This window comes from Callorhinchus milii, unplaced genomic scaffold, assembly GCF_018977255.1.
Source record: "Callorhinchus milii isolate IMCB2004 unplaced genomic scaffold, IMCB_Cmil_1.0 Scaffold4, whole genome shotgun sequence".
Taxonomy (NCBI): Eukaryota; Metazoa; Chordata; class Chondrichthyes; order Chimaeriformes; family Callorhinchidae; genus Callorhinchus; species Callorhinchus milii.
Window position 1 is genome coordinate 65,784,592 of NW_024704745.1, and position 15,329 is coordinate 65,799,920.

Consider the following 15,329-nt stretch of genomic DNA (forward strand, 5'->3'; position numbering starts at 1 on the left):
AAACTTAGTGCATTAGAAAAAAAAATTTTGAGGCAATGGGAGAGTGGATCATGTTATTTAGGATTGAAGAAAACAAAGCTCGTGTTGGGGGACAATACTTTGAAATCTTCTTTTCAGGCGGAGGGAGAGTGAAGGGGACCAAAAGAGCGAGCAAAGAGAAATTAACAACAACATTACATACATATAGCGCCTTTCAGGTCAGGAGGATGTCCCAAAACGCTGGCAATGTCCAAACAGCAATTTTCCTCATTTATGATCACACACTTCTACATTCTTTATGTGGCAAGACAAAGCAGAACGAATAATCTTGTGATGCACAGCTCGTTATAAAGTGTGCTCATCTTTTACATCACATATTTATCTTTCTCCTAAATTTAAAATGGATTCACATCTTGAATAACCAAATAGTACGTTCTGGATCACAGTCAATGTCAGATAGAAATACATTCTTCAGATGAAAATCTTAGAATTTGTTTTTAAACAATCACTTTAAAAGGTCAGGTTTTCTTCACCCCCACTCCCCTCAGAAATTGAATAGTCTTTTTAACTGTGGATTGAACAGTACAAAATGTTGAACAAAATTATTTGTGCAATTTCTTCCTCATTATATTGGATGTGGGCATGGCAGAAACAGATTTAGAAGTATTTTTTATAGGTTGAGGGATGATCTGATAGTCAAGAGGGAGAAATTAGTACCACTGGTTGGTGAATCAGTGACCGGAGGGCATAAATTTAAGAATTTGTAAACCAGCCAATGAGGAATTTTTTCACACAAGTTAGGATACATAATGTCCTGTGAGAGCAGTGGTTGAAGCAAAATCCATAATGGCTTTCAAAAAGGAATAAAATAAATACCTAAAAAGGAGTCAACTCCAGAGGAGTGGAGAAAGGCCAGAGAAGTGAAACTGAAATAATTGCTCTTAAAAGGAACAGGCGCAGACAATGAGCCAACTGGCCTTTTCCTGTGCCATCCATTTCTGATAGTTTTATAAGCAACAAGCATTTATATAAGCACCCTTCATGAGGGGTGGCATCTCAAAGCTCGGTACCTCAGAGCTCAGTAACACAGATTATTAGGAGACAATTCAAATTATACTATAACTGGTTTTAGCAGTTTGTTTCCGGATTCTTTACCCAAGGGCATCACATGCCGGAGCCTTCTACATTTAATTATTTCCACTCTCCCCTCTTTCCTTCAGAGGTTTAGCCTTTTTTTAAAAAATAAATCACTGTTTATGGGACTAATTTGTCATTTTCATTTATAAAAATCACAGGAAATTGTGAAAAGATTCTGACTTAAAAAATACCCTATAAACATTAATACAATCCATTCTCCATTCTTAAATATACAAGCATACTAGTTTAGAAAATCCCAGGTTCATTTAATATTTGCTAGTAGGGTTTTTCTTTTGGTCAGCCAGGTGTTTGACATGTGGAAGCCCATGCTTAACGCTTAAGAATATCCAAACAAGAATTCTGTGCATCTCAGCTACACATGGAAATTCGGTATTGGAATAGAATACACACTCTTCCCCCTGGAGGGATACATCCTGCTTAACAGTTAAGAGAATATTAGGTGCATGAACTTGGGAACCCAGATTGTGCACTATGGTACTGCTGGAGTCTAACCGGCTAAAACTGCACAGTTTGTCATTAAAAGCATTGTCTGGCAAACTTTCCTGCTGCCTGTCCAGTTAGGATCATCCTAACTGTTAGGGTCATGCTTTTAAGCTTCAATTCCAGTTGATTGCAATGCTCCAAAACCTAAACAGTTACAATATCAATACAAAATTACATTTGATAGTGCCTTTCACATCGGGAGGACGTCCCAAGGCGCTGGACGGTCAGGAATTTGGAACCAAGCTGGGGGTCGGGATTGGAGAGGGTGAAGGGGAGGGTAGGAGGGTGGCCGAAGGCTCGGTTGAAGAGGAGGGTTTTGAGACATGCCTTGAAGGAGGGAGCAAGGTGAAAGGAATGTGGGATGGAGTTCCATTGGGTGGCGTCAGAAAGGCTAAAGGTCCAGCCACTGATGGTGGAGCAGGCCAGAGCCTGCTGCATGGAGGGAGCAGACAGGTTGATATGGGGTCAGCAGGTCAGAGGTAGGAACAGACAAGGCCATGGAGGGCCTTGAAGGTGAGGATTTTGAACTCTATTCTCTGGGGGATGGGGAACCAGGGTAGTGTGGGTGTGATGTGGTCACAGAACCTGTTGCAGAAGAGGACACAAGCCGCAGAGTTCTGGATGATCTGCAGCTTGTGGAGGGAAGAGTTGGAAATGCTGACAAGCAGGGAGATGGTGCAGTTAAGCCTAGATGTGATGAAAGAATGTATGAGGGTTTCGGCAGCCCGAGGGGTGAGGCCGTGGTGGAGCCACGTAATGTTGTGGAGGTGGGGTAAGGCAGAGGGTCATGGCACAAATGTGGGGTAGAAAGGACAGTTGAGGGTTAAACAAGACTCCCAAGTTTCCAGAATGGCTAAGGGAGGTGGAGTGTGCATCCTTGGATGATGATGGTGTCAGTGCCTGAGATGAGGACGGGAACCAATCAGGAAAGCCTTGCTCCTGTTGACATTCAACTGTAAAAAGTTGGCTCTCATCCAGGACTTGATGTCTGACAGACATTCTGTCAGGACAGCAGTGGTCTTGGAGTCGAGGGTGGAGGCAGAGAGATAAGAGTTGGGTGTCATCTGCATACATGTGGAAGTTGACCCCATACCTGTGAATATCACCAAGAGGGAGCAGATAGATATTGAAGAGGAAGGGACCAAGGACAGAACCCTCAGAAACCTGCACAAGACGGTGCGGGGTCTGGAGGAGAAGCAGTTTGTGGAGATGAAGTAGAGACGGTGTGAGAGGTAGGATCTGAACCACTCAAGGATAGAACCATGAAGGTTAAGGTGAGAGAGAGGCGGTGGAGGAGGATAGAGTGATCAATGGTATCAATGTCTTATTTTAAAAATCTTAGACAGAATAAAGAATTAGCTGACAGAATTTGAAACTAAGCCACTAACCTAGACAGTGGCAAAACAAATCAAACTTTTTATTAAAGAAAATATGAAAGCTGAAATTCATCCCCCCCCATCTGTGTTAGAACATTAAGTACTTCTTGTGGTTTCAAATAGCTCAATACACAAAGCATTTCACCTGCAGACAAAAGCCACACAAAACTGCAGCTGTGTTGCTAACTAGGCCAAGCCATTCATATATTAACCCAACAGTGCAGCTCAAAGGACACCAAGTAAACTGAATAATCACATTAAAAATATTAATACATTCCAGGCCAACTCAGACATCTACTCTAAGGAAAGTTTACCAGTTCCTTTTCATGAAAATAATAATCCTTGCATTTGATGTAGTGCTTTATGACACCTTTAAGAAATTTCAAAGCTCTTCAAATATACTGTAGTGAATTGACTGTATATTTGTGGGCAAAATTAAATAGAACATGACAAACTTTTTAAAGAATGTAGATAAGGTACACAGACAGATGACTGTGAAATCCTCAGTGGTTACAGCTGTACTGGTAGGTCCCTACAGCACATCATATACAGTACAAGCTTCAATGAGAACCATTCATGAGGACAAAGAGAAGGGGGAGGGGAGAGAAAGAAAGTGCACATTTCTAAAAGAAAAGTAGACCAACTTTTTTTCCTGTTCTTTATTGTTAACCAATGAACATTGTTCAAAAGAATTATGCTCAATTATACAACACAGTACATGGTGCAGGGGAGAAGCATTTGTAAAGTTCCAATGCATTATATTTATATCAATAGGTCTTCTATACTGCTAGTGGTTGCATTTTAGCTACATCATCGTAGAAGTCAATGTACTTCAGAAAGTTTTCCTCATGATCAGAAAATATTTTCATAATTATATAAATGAACATTCTTGTATCTAGCTCATATAGTTATATTAAACTGCAAACACAATAACTGGTTGTATTATCCAACACTGATACCAATACACCAATGTCCTAATGTTAGTGCACACATTTCAGAGGAGAGAAAAAATTGGAAGCACAGTATTTTACTTGCTATGGGAAAATGATTATAAGTAGTAACTTACATGCTCTAATTTGCAAGGTTTGCAGTGCATCAAAACAATATGCTATCACCTTGCAAGTATAAATACTAGCTCCCAAAGCCTTTTCTGAAACGTGTACACAACATTGACACCAGTCTTCAAGAATTGCCAGCCATCCCTCAGCAGATAATGAATAAAAATCTCACCTGTAATTACAAAAGAAATGTTTATTCATGATGTAAATCAAAATCTTATCTGCAATAATAGCCACAAAGAGCACAAAAGAATTGCCCATCATTATCTTTAGCCTACTGTGCATGTTAAATCCTCAACTATAAATGGCAATTACAATAAACCATCATTACAGATAATAAATGCTGATTTATGAGTGCATAATACCAATTGGAAGTTAGCTGAACCAACTAGAGGAAGCAAGGGCATCAAATCTAAATTTCCAGTTCATTATGGTATCCTTCAATGACTGTAGATCACTATGATTAATCGGATTATCTAATGTGGCAAATTAACAGATATTATGTTTCAAGACAAAATGTGCATGATCTTTCCTACTGCAAATTGCCAATCATTAGATCTTAATAACACAGGTCGTCCCAACATTCCTGTATCTTAAGTCGCATCATTCACCCAAAGTTGTCTCTCACATGGAAATTCTCACATGTCTACAAGCAGAACAAAACCACCAATGTTAATGGAGTACAAAAACCTCTGTGCCAACATTTTACACGTACAACGTTGAACGGTCTGATCAATACTTGCTACTATTTAGATCGAGTAGCAAGTCAATTTTAGAAAAAGGCGCCAAAGCAAAACAATGCAAGATCAAAACCTAACACTATCTTGTACAAGATGTACATTACTTTGAGGGTGTTTGACTGGCCAATCATCATGTGTATAATTTTGAGGTAGTATACTGTCCCCTCCTTGGGACTGATGTTTTCATATGCTCCCCTGACAGAAAGGCCTGATATTTCAAAAAGGTTCATCAATACCCATCTTGTGCCAATATTATTTATACAAACACAGGAAACTCAATGTGAAAACATTATGCTCTGTGTGTTGTGTAGATAGCAGCTCCTATGTTAGTTTCTGGCTGGACTGCCATCTGTTGACCAAGCCTTTGTGGAACAGGTAGGCAAAGAAAACCATCTATGATGATGAGACATGAAACACCAAACTTACTAAAGTCCATTTAAAATTCAAAAGCTACAATAAGATTTAATCCGACATAGTATTGTATTCACATAATGTTACAACTCAGCTACTGAAATTTAGACCTGAATATTGTAGTCTCTTCAATTTAAGGCAGTTTGCTTCAGTTCTCACAATGTATCAGTTATTCTATATTAAACTTTATACACCCTATTATTTTAATGACAAGCTACTGAAACTAAGCTAAACTTGTAACATTTATTTTACTTGAAATAGGCTGGTTATACTCGTCAGTACGTTTGCTAGTTCCAGCTAGGTTCTGGTGTTAATGGACTGAAAAGTATGCTAAAGAATAATTACCAAATGCCTCAATTTACATTCAACCTCACTGCAAATTAATTCATGCAAGTCTAACCAATACAATACTTTGGCAAGGTGAAACTACTGTTATGATCTGCACAGGCTGCTTGCTCCTCTGCTGGTGGTTCAGCTGCATAAAAAACATGAAATAACGCACTCTCACATAGCTTCAAACTCATCAATACGCTGTTTTGTGTTGCCTTGTCGTATCTGTCTTAGGGTCTTGTACTTATCACGGCCTGCCTTAACATTCTCAGCATGAAGGACATCGTTCACAGTTTTCTTAGTTTCATCACGGGCATAGGCCAATTCAGAACTCAGTGCCTGTTGAGACAAGCGTGACTTTATGATCAGTCTCAATGCAACAATATTCTTGATTTCAATAAGAAGTGAAAAACCTGACACACTGAAAAATACCAATTACATATGCTGCCAACAAAATGGATTACAACAGAATAAATTACATTTTAAAACTTGGAAGCATATTTTCTACAGTTCCCTAAACCTGTAAAAACTGTCTTTTAAGCAAAGAGATTTTTCTATGGGGTGTGGGGGGAAGCCCCGGTGTTGCAAATCACGCTGCAGCTCACAGACTATGAGATCTTGGTAAGTTTGCTGGGCTTAGTCAGGGTTGAATGGAGGTAGGGGAAATGCCTAAATTGCCCTCATCTTCCCAGGGTTAGGCAGGAGGGGAGCAAACAGGGAGGGTCCCAACTGAACACACATGGGGCAGTGGGTAGGGAAAGGCTAGGGCAGCTGTGATTTAGTCAAATGAGCTGCTGACACTCTCCGCCAAGGCTCACACATGAACAACGTCTACTTGGACGGGGGTCAACCAGCTGCACCTATGGAGCTACACCCCATCAAAAGGAACCTAAACCAGGAACAGAAAGGCAAGTGCTAATGGAAAGAAAAGCAAAAGTGCAATTGGGTACACCAAATACATTACAAAATCACATTTATACTAAATGTATATAAAATAAACTTCAAAAATTCCATGTGATTTTAAATTTCTAAAGGGATTAGCTCTAAGAGGAACTTTGATCATAACAAAAAGCATCAAGAAATAATTCTTATCAAAATATATTTCTATTTAGAGAAAATTTCAAAAAGTAAGCTTCATTATAGAAAACCATAATAGCAAAGTCAAAATTTGTAAAATACTGCCTAAAAAAGCTAATGCTGCTTCATTGCAGGTCTATGTTTACTGGTGAACTGATGTGTGTATCTTCTTGTACCTTACCCCTCTAATGACTTCACATCTGAAGTACGTATAGGCTATGTATACACACAAGCAAATCTCACCTGCAGTTGTTTCTTTACACGCTCATTCTTCTGTGTTTCAGTGATGCGTTCCTCTTCACTGCGATGGTTTGCCACCCCTTCTGATGAGAGTTCAGCACTGGCTTCTGCATTATTCTCATCTTGCTCGTCATCATGTTCATTCTCTGCTTGTGGAATAACTGGTGGAGGTGGGGGAGGAGGAGCAGTCATCACAGTCTTCAACTCCTCTTTGGTTTTCTCCAAATCATCTTGAGCTGCCACAGCCTAAAATTAGATAAAGAATTATGCTTTTTTATTTCCCCTCCCAGATTGACCATTAGAATTCAAGAACAACAAAATGCATTTTTATAGTGCCCTTCATGTCAGGAGGACGTCCCATGGCGTAGAAATAGCATTTCATCAACAACTTCTAGGGTTTAACATATCCAAACTCAGCTCTTCAGAAATGAATTATCTTCTACCTTTTGCTTGGTGCACAATTCCATAGCAGGAAGGTTAACTTACTTAAATTCTAGCATCAGCATTCATTACTTCAGTACAGCAGTATCTGCATACCCCCATCACCATACACACAAGTTTATGATCAATGGCAAGTTATGCGGTTTTAGCTGTTAAGACTCCAGCAATAACCAAAAATGCACTCTGGGGTCTCCGAGTGCTGGCTATTGCCAACCTGAACCTAATACTTTCCGGAATTAGGTAACCAGGGAGAAAGTGCACGTTCCATTCCAACAATCTATCGCTGGGATTTCCCAGCCGAGGTGGGATGCATGTAATTCTCAGTTTAGTTTGGATACTCTTAAACATGGTGATGGGTGTGTCAGACACCCTGCTGACCAAAAAAATACTAAATTCACCACTTCACTGTCAACAGCTCAATGAGATAATAAACAGTTATTAAAACTAGTTTCACAACAAAACATTACTTTTTGTTGCCACTCCGTGGCTTCATCTTCCTTCTTCTTCTTGGCATCCTCCAAAAGTGCAATTTTGGCAGTAAATTCAGCAAGCTCAGCAGCCTTAAAGAAACAAAATCTTCATCAGTCAACAGAAATAAGGGCAAATTTTTCTTTCATGGCACAAAATGAACCTTATCTAGTCATCATTTGGTGAACAATTCCTTAGTGAGAAATTTAATTTGATTACATTCTAGCAGCAACATTCATTGCTTTAGTACAGCAGTATCTGCAATTTTCTATAGGGGCAATCTGCAACTCAGATAACCCCAATAATTCAGAAACAATCCAGACCTTTCCTTCATCTTCAATCCCAACTCCGACACTAAAACAAAACTCCTGTTGATAGTTGTTGTTTTCATACAGTTATTGACTGTTCATTATGTAGGAACTTGGTATGCTTTTAATAGTTTAATTTAGAAAGTTTTGTTAAAATAAGTATGGTAAAGATGCAACAAACTGTTGGCCAAACTTCTGGATTCTACAGCTAGATTCTCTTTAGATTTAATGAACAAAGCTGGGGTAAAGACTAAGCATCTCAATACCATTTGAAGAACATTTTTTGATATGAAGGAATAAGTAGAACCTCCTGCAAAAGTCCAAGTAATCACCGAAGATGCATCAGTAAAAGGACACAATATCACCAACTGGAGCACATTGCTTTGTAAACAAGTGCTCTGATGACATCTAATGGTTGTACAGTAGTCTAACACAAATCTATTTGAAATTCAGCAGTTCTCAATAATTTCTCAATTAGAGAAAAATGAATGATTAACATTAATTGTATATTTTAATTTTAGCATCAACAATTAGTAAGATAAATAGAAACACTTTCTGCAGCCTGTTAAGCAATGACTAGACAGGCATTTTTCAACGATTTCAGTTAATTGGATTATACACACTCTTAAGGACACATTTATAGCTTCAAGATTGACAGATGGTCAATCAAAGTATGCATCCAAACTGAGGGTTGGATTCCAGAGATGTGGGGACTGGGTAACAGAAGATGACCAAAGGTGCAGTCAAGGAGGAAGGTCTCAAAAGGACCTTGAAGGAGGTGAGGAAAGGTGCGAGGTGAAGGGATTCTAGAATGGAGTTCCAGAGAGTGGGTGCAGAAAGGCCGACTGCTGGTAGGCGAGGGAAAAACAAGAAGCAGGCCAGTGTTTCAATGAAAGAGGTAGTGATTCCATTGGTAGAAGGTCACAAAGGTAGAGCAGGCCAAGACCATGGAGGGATCCAGAAGTGAGCATGGGGAGCCAATGGAGCTGAGCGAGAAAGGAGGTGATAGGCTTTCGGAGCCTAGTCCAGGAGAAGACACAAGCTGCAGAGTTCCAGATGGGCTGTAGCTTGTGGAGGGAAGAGTTGGGAAGTCTGGCGAGCAAAGAGAGCTGGTGTAGTCAAGCCTGGAATCATAAATGCATAGACGAGGGTCTCGGTGGCCTGAAGGGAGACATAGTGGCAGAGGCAGACAATGTTGCGGAAGTGGGGGAAAGCTAAACCGATCAGAGCACCGATGTGGAGTTTCATAGAATCATACAGGAAGGACACCATTTGGCCATCGTGTCTATTCCAGCTATTTGAAAAGAGCTATCCAAATCAATCCCACTCCCTCCCCATAGCCCTGCAAACTTGACTTCCCCAAATAATTATCTACTTTGCTCTTAAAAATTGTTATCAAATCAGCTTCCACCAATTCAGGCAATGCATTCCAGATCTAAACAACTCGCTGTGTGAAAAAATTTCTCCTCAGTTTCTTTTAACAACTACTTTAAATCGGTGTCCTTAGGTTATTGACGCACCCGCCAGTGGAAATAGTTTCTCCTTGTTCACCCTATTGAATCCCCTCATAATTTTGAAAACTTCTATTAAGTCTCCGCTTAACCTTCTCTGCTCCAAGGAGAATAATCCTGGCTTCTCTAGCCTCTACTGATAACTGAAGTCCCTCATTCCTGGTACCATCCTGATAAATCTCAGTTGCGCACTTTCCAATGCCTTGACATCTTTCCTAAAGTGTGATGCCCAGAACTGAACACAGTAACCATGTTTTATAAAGGCTCATCAGAACTTCCTGACTTTTGTATTCTATGCCCCTATTTATAAAGCCAAGTATCCAGTATTTTAAAAGTTTAAAGGATAGTTGAGTGAACAAGACACTGAACAAGGTCTGCAATGGCTTGGTGAGGTGGTGTGTGCATCCATGCAGATTGATACTGTCAGAACTTGTGGTGAGAAGGCACTGACCGGAGCAAAACAGGAGAGCTCCTGCCTTGTCGACATTCAACTGGAATCTTATCCAGAACTTTATCTCTGACAGACAAAATCTATCAGAAAAACAGTGGTCCTGAAATTGAAGGTGGAGGCAGAGAGATATTTGAATCTACATTGAAAGGGTGCAGCTTTAGTGGATGCATTGATTGGAACCTTGAAACTTCTTGCCCCAAGCCCTTGCGAACTGACTGATCTAGAGTCAGTGGCACAATTAGTGGGCAAGATGCTTCCAAAAAATACATTTACCTGGAGAATTACACAGTGCGATAGATATGAAGAGAAATGTCTCTGAACAGAGCTCCCAGGAAAGTGCAAATAGTCTACATTAAGCAGTGCTGTAGCTCAGTGGTTAGAGCACTCGCCTCGCAAGTGAGAGGCCTGGGCTCAATTCCCAGCAGGGTGAAACCTTGGGCGAGTTTCCTTACTCCACATGCCTGATAATAATCCCTCAAGAAAAACAAAAATAAATTGGTCACTTCAATCTACAACACTGTGGGACACTGCTGTGCGCAATTGGTTGCTGTGTTTCGCCCACAAATATATAGTCAATTAATTTTACAGTATATTCTGTGAAGTGCTTTGAGACACCTCGAAGATGTGATAAGTGCTATAACAAACGCATTATCATCGTCATCATCAGGGTGTGAGTCGTGCAGCACTTTAATCTCTGAATCAGAAGTTTTAACGCTTGTCATGACTATTAGCTCATTGCCTAGGCTGACAGTCTAGTGCAGTGCTGTTGGAGAATGGCATTGCTGGAAGTGCAGTCTTTCAGATAAGACATTAAATTGAGATCGAGTATGTTTGTTCAGGTGGGCATTAAAGTTTCCATGGCACAACTTGAAAGAGAAGGGAAGTTTCTCCTAATGTACTGGCCAACAATTCCCCCAGATAATATTGGCCATTTACTTCATGACTGTTTATGGGATATTTCTGTGTGAAAATTGGCTACAAAATAGTCACTGAACTTTACAATAAATCATATGAAGCACTTTGAGATGTTGGCGTGATGAGGTTCATCATCTAGATTTACTTATGTATGTGAAAGATGTGAAGCAAAGTTACATTGACATACCAATTGCTCTTGGGTCTTCATTTGATCCGCAGCCTGTTTGGCTAGGGTAGCTTTTGCTTCTTCTGCACTGCAACGCTCTTTTTCCAGTCTCTCCGCTTCTTCCTTTGCTTTTTTTCTTTCCTGATCAAGTTCCAGTGCTTTACGTGTTTGCTCTTCTAACTCTACGGGAAGATTTTTAAAAAAAAAAGTTATGAAGGGTATGTGGAGAACAATGTACAAGCAGAAACCGTGAATGATAGTTTCCCCATCGCCGGAGCCCAGTTTTGTACACACGGGTTGTGGACTGATAATTCGATCGCCCCGCTTCCCTGTTGGTAATCAACTAATTCACCACTGTGTAGCGATCCATAGTTCACTGTCTATGACTGACTCAGGTTCACTCGCACGGGAAAGTTGAGCCATGTTGGAGAAGGAGAAAAGCAAGAGAAGCTAGCCATAATCCGATACAAACTGGATTACAAAAGTTGACTGATAGTAATTATGTGGCTTAAATTTTTAAAGAGTGAGCCCTCTAATTGTGGACCAGAACACATTAAGAATTTGCCATTCCTAAAGTTAATTGCTGCAGAGCTTGATATACAGGTTTACTTGTGAAAGCAATTTAGCCAACATAGCAGAAATCTCTTTACATCACCACAGTTAATTTGGGAAAACAATAGGATAAAAATGGATAACAGATAAATACAGTAAAACTTGCACAAGTCTTATTTTTATAAATCGTATTATCCCCCAAGTCATACATGCACCCGAGTCCCATTTAGTTTCCTATCTAAAAGGCAGCACCTTTGGCAATTTGAATGGAAAATTACATTACAGCTCTTACAATAACTTTCCTCCAATAAACTGAACCACCACATGGTTCAGATCATTGGGCTCTGCTCTTGTGCAAAGAAAATGTACTGATACCATTACCTTTTTGGGCTTTTAACGTCTGTTCTTCAATTTGTCTAAGCCTCTCCATCAACTCCTCCTTCTCCCGCTCTATCCTTTCCTTCTCCTTTTCTGCCACTTCTCGTTTCTTTTTCTCATTTTCCAGTTGTGCCCTTTGGAAAAAAAGCAGCATTTATCTCCATATCAAAACTAGGATCACTATAGAGTGGCAGAGTCACAAGCAAACTCATTGAACAAAATTACAGGAGAACCAACAGTTAACATACTCAGTTATACAATCAGAATGACTAAAAGGTCAAACCTTTTGCAAAGCTAAAACATTACCAGAAAGGGGTGGGGGAGAGAGAGAGGAGAAAATAATTTCTCTTAGTCAGCTAGAAGTTTAATATACATATACAAACATACTAAGAGTATCCAAAGCAGACAGAGTTCTGCCTGTTTGCCTTTGTCTTTGATGGAGTCCTGCTTACCCAATGCTGGAAAGTATTAGGCACAGGTTGGCAAATATGCACGAGAGGACTGCTGGAGTCAAACCATCTAAAACTACATAGCTTGCCTTTGCAAGTGCTGTCAGTCAAGCTTCCTGCTGTTTGTCCAGCTAGGAGCAACCTAAACTTTCAGTGCTTTGGGCTTGCAGGGTTGGGATCATTTAGCTGAACTCCAATCTAGACTTCACTACACAATAAAACATTGGTACTGTATACTGGCATAATTTCTTTACATTCACCCAGATAATAATTGCTCTCGGCAAGTGGAAATTAAAGAGGAAAGACCAGAAAGCCAATACACTTCAGCACAAGTGTTCCATGAAAGCATACCTCAAATCAGCAATTGAATGTTCTAACCTTGTTTGCCAGTCAGCAGAGAGAAAGAGGGAAAAAAACAGCCTTATTTCTTGCTCCCACTGAACTCAGTAGAATCCCAAACTATCAAAACCAGTAGACTAAAAGTGGTTTACTCCATAGAATATAATCGCTACACCACTGATATAGAGACTCTCAGTCCTCTGCAAGACCAAGTCACAGAGCACTCCACTACTGGCAATGAAACCATATTTATAACCAGAAACATTGCAGTTGCATCTTAACATGAATGTAAAAAAAAATCAATTCCAAAATCCTAGCTGCAAGGCTTTTAACCTCCTATTCTTGTGGATTTCTCACCCAAATACTGTTGCTTACATGCAGAATTTCAAACAATTAGCCATCATCAGTTCCACTAAAGACATACAAAATTGAGCCATGGGGCAGCTCTGGACTTGCCTGCTTGATGCTCAAGGACAAACCTGTCATTGAAGACTGTGCACTGAACAGCTGCTAATAAGTCATCTCGTAGTAATCGACTAACCAAGTGAAAGATGCATCGCTCATTCTCTCCTAACCAAGTTTCATTTCGATTCATTCTCTAGCAGGTGTACAATAAGGAAAAATTGAGAACAATTGCTAGATAAAGCCAAAACCCTCCTCCACTCCTTTTGCCATTCTCCAGACTTGACTTTTCCCAATTCCTTGCTTGTCAGCCTCCCCAGCAATCCTGCAATCTTATTCCCTTGGCCACTCCTTCTGTTTTGTCATAGCCCTGACCGCTCCCAATATGGGCTGGCAAGCTTTCACACACTTTATTTTGGAATTTTTCTGAAATCCACCTTCCTCAGCCCCTTCCGTGTACACTTTCAAAATTATAGACTGCATCTTCTACTACCCAACTCTCTTGCTCTCTCTCCTCTGCACCCTACCACAACTCAAGCTCCCACTTGTAAAGCACTAAGATGTTCTCTCTTTGGGGTGGTCGGAAGGGAGAGAGAGAGAAAATATAAGAGTAAAGAAACTAGAATAAGAAAAAGAAGTAGTGCCACCCAATTAACAATGCATTAAAAATAACATTCAATAGGAAACTTTCTACTCAACTAAAAAACACACAATCACTGTTAATGATATTCTACTTAAATTTGTAAAGATCATCAAATTACTGCGGTTAAAATAAAGGGTTTTCACAAGATTTTCAATTTGTGACATAGAATTCCAAAACCTCAAAAATAAACATGAATCGGGCTCCAAAAACACTAAGTAGATGATTCTAAAATCCATTTGGAGTCAGTGGGAATAATGTCTGTTAGTATAGCCCTCGATACTACAGTACATTTTGTTTCTTTATCAATTTCTTCAGCAGCCAACAGCTTTCTTTATTCACCTTTCTAACTGTTTCTGGTGTTTCTCCTCTCTGGCCTGAGCTTTCATCTGTTGTACTTCAATCGTATCAGGCTTCCTTCGTCGCATGTAGAGTTCATGATTTCCCATACACAGTGCTAAGATGCGTTTGTTGATTCGCAGACGTGGAGCGTAGAAGACAAAATCCTACATAGAGATTTTTTAAAAAAGTTGCAACTATCAATTTCACATATTGAATAGCAAAAATATTCAGACAACTTATAAGTTTACACCATGCTTAAAATCACTGGAATACCAAGTCAACCTCACTCCACTGAATTTCTTCATAACTATAAGTGCTCTTTACTGCATTGGCCATGAGAAGAAAAAAACAAATAATACACAACCTAAAAAAATGCATAAAAATATAAACAATGGGGGTGGGGTAAGAAGAAAATAAAATCATCCACTCAGTAAAATGTTTGCAGAGGGGACTAAAAGGATTGCTTTTTAAAAGACCCATTCCAGACATTGTAGGCCATAATTTTCTATGGTTTTGAATATGTAAGAAATCACTTCCAATACAGCAAAACTCCAATTATCCAACCTCACTTATCTGCATCAGACTCCAATGCAGAAGCAGGGCTGTGAGATACAAAAAATGCACATGCAAACTTTTGCACATGGTTAGTAAGGATATAATTTTTTTTGCAGTGTGCTTGGAAAGTCACACCCTAGAAATCTGGCTTCGCACAGGCCCACAACGGGATTTTTTGTCTGACTAATGAAATTGACAATGGAGGATTAGAGTCAGAGCAAGAGAAGCTGGTATAGTGCAATAGTATAGTAGTTGTGTAACTTCTGATAGAATCATTTTATTTTTGTGGATATACTCCAAAGACTGATGAAGATTTATGTATCTATTAAGTATGCATCATTGACAACTGCAGAGGGGCAAACAGGTACGAAACTTTTCCAAGGTCTCGCAAGTGTTTAACCAAATGCAAATATATTTTGTATGACAAGTTGGTGCATGTGTATACAATTTTCTGAATAAAACCCTGAAAAAAGATTTAATATAAAAACAGCAGTTTGTATATGGTTACACTTTCTAAAGCTGAGTCATTGCATTAAACAATATGCAAATCTAAGCCCACG

General features: G+C 39.6%; 1 protein-coding gene across 2 annotated transcripts in view; it reads right to left on the reverse strand.

Annotated features, from left to right (window-relative positions):
- Positions 1 to 4,229: 4,229 nt before the first annotated feature.
- LOC103186512 (radixin) overlaps positions 4,230 to 15,329 on the reverse strand; it is a 47,874-nt gene continuing 36,774 nt past the window's right edge. For both annotated transcript variants that reach the window (XM_007905612.2, XM_007905609.2), the window contains 6 exons: positions 14,215 to 14,378; positions 12,046 to 12,176; positions 11,134 to 11,294; positions 7,761 to 7,853; positions 6,856 to 7,098; positions 4,230 to 5,874 (listed from right to left, as the gene is read on the reverse strand). In XM_007905612.2, the coding sequence (XP_007903803.1) occupies positions 5,710 to 5,874; positions 6,856 to 7,098; positions 7,761 to 7,853; positions 11,134 to 11,294; positions 12,046 to 12,176; positions 14,215 to 14,378 (957 nt within the window). In that variant the 3' untranslated portion in view covers positions 4,230 to 5,709. The remainder of the gene's footprint in view (positions 5,875 to 6,855; positions 7,099 to 7,760; positions 7,854 to 11,133; positions 11,295 to 12,045; positions 12,177 to 14,214; positions 14,379 to 15,329) is intronic.